Raw genomic sequence first — 11,490 nt, forward strand, 5'->3', positions numbered from 1 at the left:
ACAAATCTGGTGGTTTTGAATTTCATTACACTGCAAAAAGGCCCCTGCTCTTGTTTCTCCAGATCGCTCCAGTTCTGTCCTCTTCCATCCACTCCTTCATTTTAAAGGGGCAGGGGAGAGAAGGTTTTTCCACTGTTGTTACAGCCTGCATCTTCCCATCGCTCCCTAAGGGCAATATTAAATACCGACATTCGCTCACAAGCCTTTTTTCACTGTACATAACGTTCAGTCTGTTTCTTTGACCTGGACTCCAAAGCCATGGCTTACAGAGCATGTACAGAAGACCTGTTTACCTCGTCTTTTTTTTTTCCAGTGGCTGTACAGACACAGCTTAGTGTGATCCACCCGCTCCTACCCACTTTATTTTTTTTTTTATTTCATAAACTGGTAATTATGCCAAAGGATAAGTTTGTTTTATGAGATCTGCTTTATATAAGTGTATTTGGCAATTCTTAAACTTCTATCTGGAGCATCCACATGCTGGAATATTTCCCATTGGAACTGTTCTCGGTATAAGTTAACAAATACCATAGATAAATGGGATGGGGGAATGAGCAAGAAAGACTTGTTTATACAGCTATCAAAATCCGTGCCAGATTAGGGAACGCAGAATAGGATAAAACCTCTTCAACTCCATTTTAGTCCATACCAGGATCGCACACACCATTCTAATAAATAGCAACACAACAACCTGGAGGAAAGGACTAAGCCCCAGGTCAAATGACATTTTGGAGGGGTCCTGGACAACAAAGCCAGGCTGGGCTCAGATACCTGAACTCCCTGCTCCTCGCAGGGCAGAGGACACGGGTGAGGGACTGCCAGCCCCTGCCTCAGCCAGACACGGGGACCAAAGGCACCAAAGCTAATACAACTCTGCTGCCTTTCCCTCCACACCACTTCCCTGGCAGGGTTGGAAGGGTCTTGACAGTAAGTGCCTGTGCCGGCACGTTCAGCACACCCAGCCTTCCTGGGAACTACGGGAGTGCAGGGAAACATGAGCTTCTGCAAGCAGCCAAGAGCCCCACACCATTCACACGAAACCCCACAGGGCAAAGCCGTGCCAGCCGGACCTGGAGGGGGCAGTGGCTGAGTCAACCACCTATGTGCAAGGGAACCTGGTTATGTGTTCTGAGGAAACGGGCGTTTCTCACTGCTCTGGTCCTGCCCACGTATTTCTCAGTGCACTCAGATCTTGCCTCGGCACTTAGTGCTACTTGATTTATCCCAAGGGATAAATCCCCCTCCCCTCCTTTCTAACCTGGCACACCACAAGTTCCTTCAACCTGCACGCACCAGGGCTTGGCTGCACGCTGGCCTTTGCAGCATCTTCTGCTGCTTCATCCTCATCCCTTCCCATTCCTCTTCTCCTTCCTAAGGTGACCAGCCTGGAAGTAAAAATAAATCCAGGAAGAAACCTAGGCCGGTTCCCTCAATTGGCCTTTCTCCTGTAATCTCCTCTACCCCTAGTTTTACCTGGTGCCTTATCACATCTCCCCACGGAGGCACCAGGCGCTTCGGCAACAGCGGTCACACCACCCCCCCCACCCCCACCCCCCCCCCCCGAGTCCTCCCCGTGTTTGTCAGGGAAAGGCTCCTTCCCCAGAGAGCCAGCGAGGCAGGCTGAAGGGGAAGGCTGGAGCAGGGAGGGAAGCGGCTCGCTTGCCGCCTGCTGTCAGAAGCCTGAACTGAAGAGGCTGCAATCCCGACACCTCTGCCAGCTCGCCCAGGCCTTGGCTGAGCAGATGGGCAGTCAGCAGACCAACAGGTCACCTCCTCCCCTCGCTGCCCACCTCTCTGCTCTGACACGAGGGTGCACATCTGCATCTTCGAGGCAGCCGCCTTGCAGTGTAGTTTTGGTTCAATCCACGTGTGACTTCTTGCTGTGCGCTACCAGAAGTCTGTACAGGAAAACTGCGTTTACAAACTCCACCTGCCCTCTACAACTCTGCAGACAGCCTGCATTAAGGGAAAAAAACCGCGCATTTTGCCTACAAAAAACAATAATCTGAATTTATAGTTTAACTCCAAGCCACAATCCAGTGCCAAAGCTCAGCAAATAAGTACAAGACAAAGGCTTTTAAGTCACCTGCAAGGGCTCAGACCACTCGTACAAGAGGAGCTTGCCTCTTGCAAGGTGCAACCCCCTATTCTGGAGGAACAGAGGGTTTCACCAGGAAGAGCTGTCACACCCACACACGACATTGTAAGGAAGAGAGCAAGCCACATAGGTGCCAATGAGTGTAGCTATAAGTTATTTATTCTGCAAAATAGAGGTATCTTCTATGGAGTTGAACACTGGAATCACAGCATTACGAATCGAGTTGTGGAAACATTATGACAGCACACACACACGCAGGCACACACGCATACACCTACACACCCGCGCACACACACACACACACACACACACAGCGCCTTTGTGCAGGCCCCTACTCTTGCATTATCCGGAGGGAGCCCCCTCTGCAAATTTATTTGCAAAAACCTGCAGCGAGGGTTGCATTCAAGACCCCCTCCCCAATTCACAGGGCTTCCAAAGGAAGGAGGTTGGTCAGGATTGGGTGCATGGCACAGGCAACACGTGCGCAGAGCGCGCTGCTCACGCTCCCCAGCCCAGTGTTCAGCACATCCCGGATAGGAGTTAACTCTTGGCAGAACACAGCCCTCGGTGGAGCACTCTCATTCCAGCCTCAGTCTTTGCTCACCCAGCCGAGCACAAGGTGTCTGGAAGAGGCACATTTCCAGGTTAGGACACAGTCAGCGCACCCTGCTCGCCATGGTCCATGTTCCAAAGCCGGTAAAATTCTGCAAAATCCACATAGGGCTCCACGCGCCCATCTTCATCTGGCTGGAGAGAGTGAGTGGGTCGGGAACGGAAGAGACCCCCGTCTGAACTTGAGCTGCTACTCTGCGTGTGAGTATTAGTGGACTGGAGAGTCACAGTTGGGCTTTGGCTATGGAGAGAAAAAGAGAAAGAATACAAACATCTTTATTTTTCCCCATCTGCTGCTTTGGACAAGAAAAGCACCAGAACAAGTGCCAGCTTCTTTACAGATCAAGCTATCCACAGCAAACAGGTAGAAGAAGTTGCAGTCTCTTGCTCTATCAGAGCACTAGAAGTGTTGAGAACTGCTTGGAACTGATGAACACCAAAGATATCTGATGCACCTTTAACTGGAAGGCCTTAAGTACAACCAGGCGCCTGAAGAACGGAGGAGAGGAAGCAGGGGGAAAAAAAAAAAAAAAAAAAAAAAAGGCATGCACTCTGCTGGCCTCTTCATACCCATACAGTATGAGCTTTACGGGAAGAGTCTGGCAGCAAGGAAAACTATTCTTGCGTGACCTGCGTTGCAGCCAAAGCAGCTTTAGTGCGTCAGCCTCATTGTTTCTGGAGCTACCAGAACACAATAACTAGAGAGCTTCTTCACTTTGCAGTGTGTACTCATGCCACCCCAAGCCAAAGGTTGAACCTAAACCAGAGCCACTGACTAGTATAATCCTGTAAAGTGGATCCAAATCGGATCCAGTTCTAACCTTTATACTTTCTCCTATCCTGTTCTCTGAGCAAGCCAATTTGTGCAGCGCAGTTTCTCCAGTGGCCTTACAAGTGACATGCATAGTCCCTCTCCCTTATTAAAATGAAAGGCACCCACACTCCCTCCACGCACAGCACCCAAAACTCTTTGCACACAAGATCCAAAGAGAAGGGCTGCTCTCTGCCAGAGTGCCCTCTGTGAACAGCAGCAGATGCTGCTCCCAAGGCATGTTCCCAGAGCTGGCTTCAGAGCTGCTCACTTTACTCATTCCCACTCCTCACAGAATTGCTTTCCAGCTAACACATTATGCTGGCTGTCAATACTGCAGTCAGGAGGGCAACGCTCCAGATAAGGGAATGATTGACAGGTAACTGACAGGTGTCTCTCTGCTTTTCAACCACTTTACACAGTGTGAGGTGCTGGGGAAGACTGTGGGTAGCAAGAGAGCAGGACATTTACTTGGTGAGGGTAGGGGTAGCTTCATCCAGAGTTGAGCTGCTGTGGGCACCGTTGACCATCTGGCCTTGGGAAGGCATGACAAGAGACAGCGTGACACTTGTCTTGCTTGTGCTTTGGGAGCTGGAATATGGCACAGAGACTGGGTAGACACGGCCTCCTGAGATGGAAGAAAACAAGAATTATAATCTGCAGTTGAGACATGAATGACCGGGAGGTACACAGCAGCAAAAAAAGTCAAAGAAAGGGCCCAAAACCCCAAGAATTTATATTAAACTGCCTTTCTTAGACGATGCACTGTATTCTGTCAAACTGCCACAGACTCTAGGTCTCAGAAGCCAAATATCCCTTTAATAAGAAAAATCCTTCTACACTGAGTATCTCCTCTCCCAATGTTAGGTCAGTGCTGGATCGATCAAGAGATCTTATCTCCCACCCTCCATTTTGTTTCATTCTCTCCCCAATATACCTTGTGTTGGTGTCAGCGTGGGCTGGCTCATCTCACCCAGGGGGTACCCAAAATTCCTCACAAGCAGTGTCATGTCTTCGTGCCGGGGACAGAACTTGGACCGTTCCCCACCACTGGCAAAAGTGTCGCAGTGGATCCGCTTAACCCGGTCCACTACTGCTTGCGCCACAGCATCCAGCGATGTCTGCTTGGCAAACTCTGTGGCTATCATAGCTGCAATTTCCTGAGCCAAAGAAGAAAAAAAAAAAAAAAAAAAAAAAGAGAGAGAGAGGAGTAAGGATGTTTATGAGATTTTGGAGGAAACCTTTTCCAGCCATCCGACCTCAGAGTTTTTATGGCAACTCTGGCTGCGGTGCTTGCCAGTCTCCAGCGCTGATATGCACCCTTGTGCCCTGAATCATCCCATTCCCTTTAATGGGTTAAGGGACAGGCAACTGCCTAGAAGAACTGGCTTGACAAAGCAGGTCCCATATTATTACAGGCTGGAATGGGGTGGCACAGGGACTCAACCTGGCCAGCACTCACAGGACAGATGAGGAGGAAAATCTGTATGAGAGCAGCTGACACTGCGGGAGCGGGTCAATAGCCAAGGGAACCTTTCCCCGACAGGCAGGCTCACCTGGTTGGCCTGCCCAGGCCCATGAGCTGCTTCCAGAGCTTTGTAGAGCCCTTCAGACATGAGTACCAAGAAGCCAGTCACCCCATCCAGCGAGTGCCCTCCGTGGATTTCAGGCTCTGCTATGATGGGCTTAGATTTAGCAGCACTGGAAAGAGATGGCGTTATTTAATATTTAATGGTGACACAGTAGGTGAGAATGGAGGGTCGTGAAAAAAAAGGAGGACTTGAAATTACAAAGTCAAGTTTTTCTGACCTGAGCAGTTCGATATCAGTATAGCCGTATTTGACTTTGTAATCTCCAATGCGCCGAGTGCTTTCCTGCCCACGAATAGTTCCCACTTGTTTTATTTTCCCTGCATCCAAGCCTGCCAGATTGAAAAACAAGTTTAACTAACTTTGGGAAATTTGCAGGACTTCCTCAAATTATGCTGTCAGGAACGAGAAGAGAAATATCCACATCTAAAAAGAACTGTAAGACAAAACGAATCACCAAAGAATCATCAGGAGCCCAACAAGAAGGAAAGGAAGAGCAGTTTGCTCTGTTCCAAGGGACACTTTCCCATTAATTGTAATCTGGGAAGGGGAGAGAAGGAAAGAGATGCATACAGCCCAACATTCTCACTCTGAATGCAACGGTTGGCCCTGAGACAAAGCCCACGTCCTGGTCCAAAGCCACCAGCGGCAGCTGGCCTGAATGCACAGGCATTCACTGAAAATACAGGGGAACATCTGCGCCTGTCAGCTCTGGACTGTGTGATGGGAGGAGGAAGGCAGAAAGGGGGAAAACATATGTGAAGGATTCTGCCTTTTCTTCCACCTATTATTGATCCCTGCCCCTGAACTCCACGTGATGATTTCACCAATATGCTTGTTGGCAGAGGGAGAAAAGGAGGACTATCTACAGGAGGCACAGAATTTGCTCAAGTGCTCAAATAGGTGTTGGCTACTCCTAAAAGACAGACAATGACCAAACAAGTATTTAAATAAATTTAAGGTGATATATCTCTGCTTCAACGTACAACTCAAATCTGGCAGGGACTAGGAAGGAATCCCATCCTGAACAAGGTCCTCACAGGGACTATCTGGGTGCGGCTACTATTTAAAGCAGGACTCAGAACAGACGAGCCACTTACCTGGTCTGTTCTGGCAATTCCCCCTTCCTGGTTATACCTAGAGCTAACAGGCAGAAAATGTTATTTTGAGATTTTTATCTAGGTATGACTGTCCTCAGTACAAGGTGAAGGCAGGGGTCCAACTGAAACTCTCCCTCTGAGTCAAACTAACCCTCACTGCACAGATGGCTCCACACCTACCCCAGCAGTAAGCCACAACTCTGCCATCTGCTGCAGACCAAAGCTGACTCATCAACACGGCCTGGCTCATCTGCCAGCTCCTGGCAGGGGGATACATGGTATCGACAGACACAAACACAGGGAGGCTCACAGCACACCAGGGAGGTTGTGTCTAAATCACAGCGATCCTCCTGGAGCACTGAAAAAGCCGCAATGTTCTGGGTGAAGAGCCGCAAAGGCATAAGACCTCTCCCTCCCTTCCCCCAGAGAGGTGCAACACAGGCACCATCACGACAAACGCTATCCCCACTACCTCTTATCAATATGCTTCAACCCAGCCCTACAACAACCTCCTCTGGGCCCCAAAACAGCCTGTGCATACCAGGTTGTTCACAGGCTCTCTCTGCTTCTGGGGCTGCCAGTAGGAGAACCACTGCTGCACTAGGTTAAGGTCAGTGTATCTAGCACACCCCTGTTCCACACTGGACTGTAGCTAAATTCTGCATTTTTGGCAGTAGAAAGGCAGTCAAAGGGTCTCTTTCCCTGGATTCTTGTATCCAGTCTTGTTTCACACCACATAACACTACTGCAGGAGTATGAGTAAAAGAGGAAATGGAAGAGAAACGGAATGGAACAAGACCCAGCAGCAGAAAGTTACCACATCAACAGCCTCACCAGATACCTCATCAGATAAGACTGTATCTACCAGGTGAATCTAATGAAGAATGCCAAGTTAGATATACCTAAACAAAGGTACAAAACATAAGTATCTCAGTAAGAAGACTTCAGTACTAGCAATCACACAAGTGGTCTGGGCTAGTTCTAGACAAAGAAAGAAAACATGTCAAACACTGTAAAGGAAAAGAGAAGTTGCCTAAAGCAAAATGTCCGCATTAGATGTTCAATAGTTACTGATGTGAGAGCAGTAAATGCCAGTGCTTGGTCTAGCTCTGTCTGAAGCATAGCTGCTTTTTTTTGCAGCAGCAGCTTGTACAAAGCCACATTGAAACACACCATCCCGAGGGTGCGGCATCACACAAAACTTAACCCAGCATAACCGTGGTTTATCTCTAAAGGAGCAGTCATATACCGTCCATCCCATTTCTACCCTCTGGCTGTATGCTTCCACTCCTGCCTTCCTATTGACTCCAGCAATCAAACAGCTGGAGGGCAAATCAAGGTCAGTTTGGCAGTCAGACACAAAACTAACTCTCAAAACTTGAAAAAAAAAAAAAAAAAAAAAAAAAAAAAAAAGGATAGTTTTCTGCTGGTTCAGTGAGGTGAACTTAAACACTGTGTAACCTCACAATGGCTAGAAACAAGGCACGGAACTTGTCATTTGAAACCACAGTAAGCTGCTTCTTGTGGTCATTTATTATTTCCAGCAGCTTGAGTCATGCCTGGTGCCCCAGATAAACAGAGGCGTACGATGTTCTCAGATAAGAACATGAAATGCAACACTCACCCAGCTGAGAGAAGCGAAAAAGTTCATCCTCGTTCTCTGTTGTATGGTCCACATTGAGCTGAGTCACCTGCAGCCCATCCACCGTGGACTTGCATAACAGTGCCCGATTGGTACCTGCAGTGGGAGCAGCAAGATGAGGCACCAGATAGCTCTGCCTCTAAGAGGGAGAACATATCCAAATGGAAAAGGAATAGGAGCAGGGAATAAAGAGAGAAAAGAAGAGAAAAGCTCATGTACTGTCTCATCATGATCTCCAAAAAGTAGCCTTGCTGGCAACATAGCAGGCCTGCTAGGCAGCTCTTCATCCAGGCCTGAGCCAGTACCTCACAAGAAAGCTCTCCATTTCTCAGTGAAGTTGCACTACTGCCTCTCAACCCATTTTCCCTCTTTTCTTTGGTCACACACATCTCATCAGCCAACATTTGCAGAGATAAAGAGCCAGGCTGATTTCAAGTGCTCCTGTAAGTAACAAGCATATCACTCCTTGGCCACAGACCAAAGAAACTGCCCCCCGCATTCAAATTTCCACTTCCTAGAACCACAGACATCCTCAGAAATGCCTAGACTGAGCTGCTGACAAAAACCAACTCACCCACATTGGCGATATAGAGCTTGTTGTTGAGAACAACAGCCACAATAGCCATGGCTCCTCCAGAGATCTCCTGCTCTACAGCCTTCAATCTCTCCACAATCTTTTGGTACTGAGGCGGCAGCTGGTGGTGAGGGACACCCTGGAACCCAAAATGAGAGGGAAGCTTAAACACACAGTCCCACAACACAAACCACAGCTGGAATCGAAATTCTGTAGGGAGGGGACTCGTCTTGGCATGTCTTAGCCTCATACCAAGACTGTGCAAGATGTACAATTATTTGTTCAATCCTAACAAATGACATGGCTCCAACAAGGTTCTGGAGATGACAGTCCAGTTCACCTGAAGAACAGAATCCACATCTGCCCAGATGCCAGGCAAATTTGAGGCCTCTCATTTGCATCACATGGCTTTGTCCTGGAAGAGCCACATATACAGGCTGAACTGCTCTCCATGATGTGTTCAGTTCCTTACCAAGATAACCAACAATGAGTCTAAGTGGTACCAGTAACTCTGGGAAATGGACCAAGACGCTTGCGTCACTTCACACAAGCTCCCAGAAGAGAACCACAGAGAAATAATTTTCAATTACAGCCTCCCTTGTACCGGCTGACAAATATGCCCAAACCTCATCCAGCAACCTAGAAGGTGGGACCTCCAGCAATCTCTGTTCTTAAGGCTACATTACCTCTGGCAGCTGGGACTGCAAGCTGGCCTTCTCTGCCAAGGCATCATCAATGGACTCCAGGAAACTTCTCTCTACCACATCAAAAGCCTAAAAAAATGCCATAAAGAGAAACTAAGTTCTTATCCAATACCTACAAGACCTTTGAGATTACCCATCCACACCTCCCTAAAACTGGCTCATAGTGGTTGATCACAGTACATACAGACATTCAAGGACTGCTGTATCACATGGAAACACAATTATTTTAGTGCAATTAGTTAACAGCTTGTAAAAACAATCTGCAACTACTCAAAACAGGAGACAAAACCATAAAAGTTACATTCAAAGCAATGTCAGAGACCTATCTGATTTTGTGTTGATTGTAAGAACTTGTATAACACTCAAGAAAGCACACTCACAAATCCATCTCCCCACACATTAACTTCCCCCATTCACTCATTGTCATCTCCTTCACAAGCTGACTTATTCCTATATGTCCAGTGAAGATCAGCTGCAGCTTCCTGGAGAGCTCTCAGCACTGTGCTGACAGAGCCAGGGGGACAGATGGATATGAGGCGGGAGTGAAACAAAGCACTACAACTGCTCAGGATGAGCGTGATTGCAACCATTGGCAGATGTTTCCAAGCCCCACAGAAACCAGATGCTGCTCCTCTGGTGGTAAAAGAGTAGGTGGGTAGTGTAAGAAGCAGGAGCTGTTCCCAGCCAAAACTTCATTACCTGTAGCAGAACTCGACGCACATCAGCATCACTGTGATCTGCGTGCAGCTGGCCCAGCAGCAATTCTGCTGAAAGCCTCTGACCCACGAAGTTCGTGACTCGGTTGCCATCATAGCCATTGAAGACACCATAGAGGTAGCAGTTGTTCTCACTCCTGTCAAAGAAGGCACAAGCAAAGAGGTCACAAATGCCTGTGAAACACAGACATACGTAACAAGTTTCTCCAGACACCTCCTGCATGCTCACGCCCCACCCTCTCCTTCCGAGTCTTGTGTGACAAACTAAATACCACTTTTATCTGCCCTTGTGTCAGCAGGAGTCTGCATCCCAGGTGCAACCCACTTACCTGAATTTTAACCAGTTATCTTCCAAGGGGTGACCCTCTGTCCCCTTGCCATCTGCACTGTAGGAACGGTTTGGAGCTGAGCCCACCCCAGAGAGATGGCAGGACGGTAAGTCGTCTGTCCAACTGGGCTGCTGTTCCTGGGAGACAGAAAGAGGAAAGAACTCATGTAAACCTCAAGCAGCCTGAAGTGAGGATCCTTGTCCAGTACGGATTACAAGTCCATCTCCACCCTCTTCTCAAACCTTCTCCCTTTGCCAACAGGGTAGCACACCACCCCAGCCAATAACTTCATATTCCCTGCTGCACAACTGGATCACTTACCCTTGCCTTTCCCTCTGAAGCTGAGCTCTGGCTGCACCTCCAGCTCTTGCTAACAAGAAACCAGAAGTGAAATTCGCACCCGAGTTTTACACTCGACACAGCACTGTACAGCGCCAGCTATTCATTCCCTGAATCAGACCCTCACGCACCCGTGGCGCCGGAGTACCGGGCAGGCTCCGGTTCCCCGCTGGAGTACGCTCACCCAGGACAAGGGGACCGGGGCCCTGTTGCTGCCAGCAATGACAGAGGCATCCCTGGGGCCACCACCTCCCTGGCACACACTCCCTGTACAAACACACAGCCTGCAAACGCCTGCTGCCCCCTCGCACAGCGGGGCACCCCCAAGCCCGCAGCACAGGACCCCCTCCAGCTACCTGCCACCCCCCACCTCCCCAGCCCCACAGCGCTGCAGAGCGGCAGGCCAGCCCTCCGTGAGCAGGGCACACCTCCCCACACACACACAAGATGGGACCCCCTGCTCTCAGGCAGCACAGGGGGCGGGGGGGGAGGGCAGCACCCCACCTCCCCACTGAGGGGGGAACGCTCCCCGCCCTCGCCAGGCCTCCGCCTTCCCACACGGCACTGTGGGGGGAGGGTAGGGAACGGACGAAGAGGCGACCCGGGTCCCCCCGCCTCGCACCCACCTGGGGGGGTGCGTGTGCATGGAGGGGGGGAAGGTGCCACTCACACTCTGCAGCAGACTCCTCCTCTGCGCCGCCATCTTGGAGCAGGAGCGACCTCCTCCCCCCCGCCCTTTTCCGCCAGAGCAGTCGAGTCCGCCGGGTAGAGCGGCTGCTCCTCAGGAACCCGCCTTCCGCCCCCATCCACTTCTGGCGGCGACCGGCTCCACCCACCAGCGCGAGGATGGCCGCGCCCCTCCCTCCCCTACCACCCAATGGGCGAGAGTGGCGGGGGCGGGGCTCGGGCGCGGGCGCGCGCGTGCACCCCTTCCATCAGGCTCTGCCCTCGGCCCTGAGGCGGCGTCGCACGGAGC

The 11,490-nt window shown here is 50.1% G+C and overlaps 1 protein-coding gene across 1 annotated transcript; it reads right to left on the minus strand.

The window, feature by feature from the left end:
* Window positions 1–2,246: 2,246 nt before the first annotated feature.
* TAB1 (TGF-beta activated kinase 1 (MAP3K7) binding protein 1) lies at window positions 2,247–11,235 on the minus strand. The gene is made up of 11 exons (XM_082487283.1): window positions 11,185–11,235; window positions 10,176–10,312; window positions 9,830–9,983; window positions 9,113–9,199; window positions 8,427–8,565; window positions 7,835–7,948; window positions 5,331–5,442; window positions 5,078–5,222; window positions 4,459–4,681; window positions 3,993–4,149; window positions 2,247–2,951 (listed from the first exon to the last, which is right to left on the minus strand). The coding sequence occupies exons 1-11, from the start codon at window positions 11,215–11,217 to the stop codon at window positions 2,744–2,746; spliced, it is 1,509 nt and encodes a 502-aa protein (XP_082343409.1). The 5' UTR covers window positions 11,218–11,235; the 3' UTR covers window positions 2,247–2,743.
* Between the last annotated feature and the right edge of the window lie 255 nt (window positions 11,236–11,490).

Source organism: Vanellus vanellus (assembly GCF_965231255.1).
Source record: "Vanellus vanellus genome assembly, chromosome: 1".
In the NCBI taxonomy this organism is placed as follows: Eukaryota; Metazoa; Chordata; class Aves; order Charadriiformes; family Charadriidae; genus Vanellus; species Vanellus vanellus.

What these genes read in the sequence shown, in the direction of transcription:
- TAB1 (XM_082487283.1), bottom strand. Translation starts at nt 11,217, where the DNA reads ATGGCGGCGCAGAGGAGGAGTCTGCTGCAGAGT. An exon ending in GGAGGAGTCTGCTGCAGAGT is followed by an intron (nt 10,313 to 11,184) that starts GTGAGTGGCACC and finishes TCTGTCTCCCAG; the next exon opens with GAACAGCAGCCCAGTTGGAC. An exon ending in TTTTCGCTTCTCTCAGCTGG is followed by an intron (nt 5,443 to 7,834) that starts GTGAGTGTTGCA and finishes TCAATCTGGCAG; the next exon opens with GCTTGGATGCAGGGAAAATA.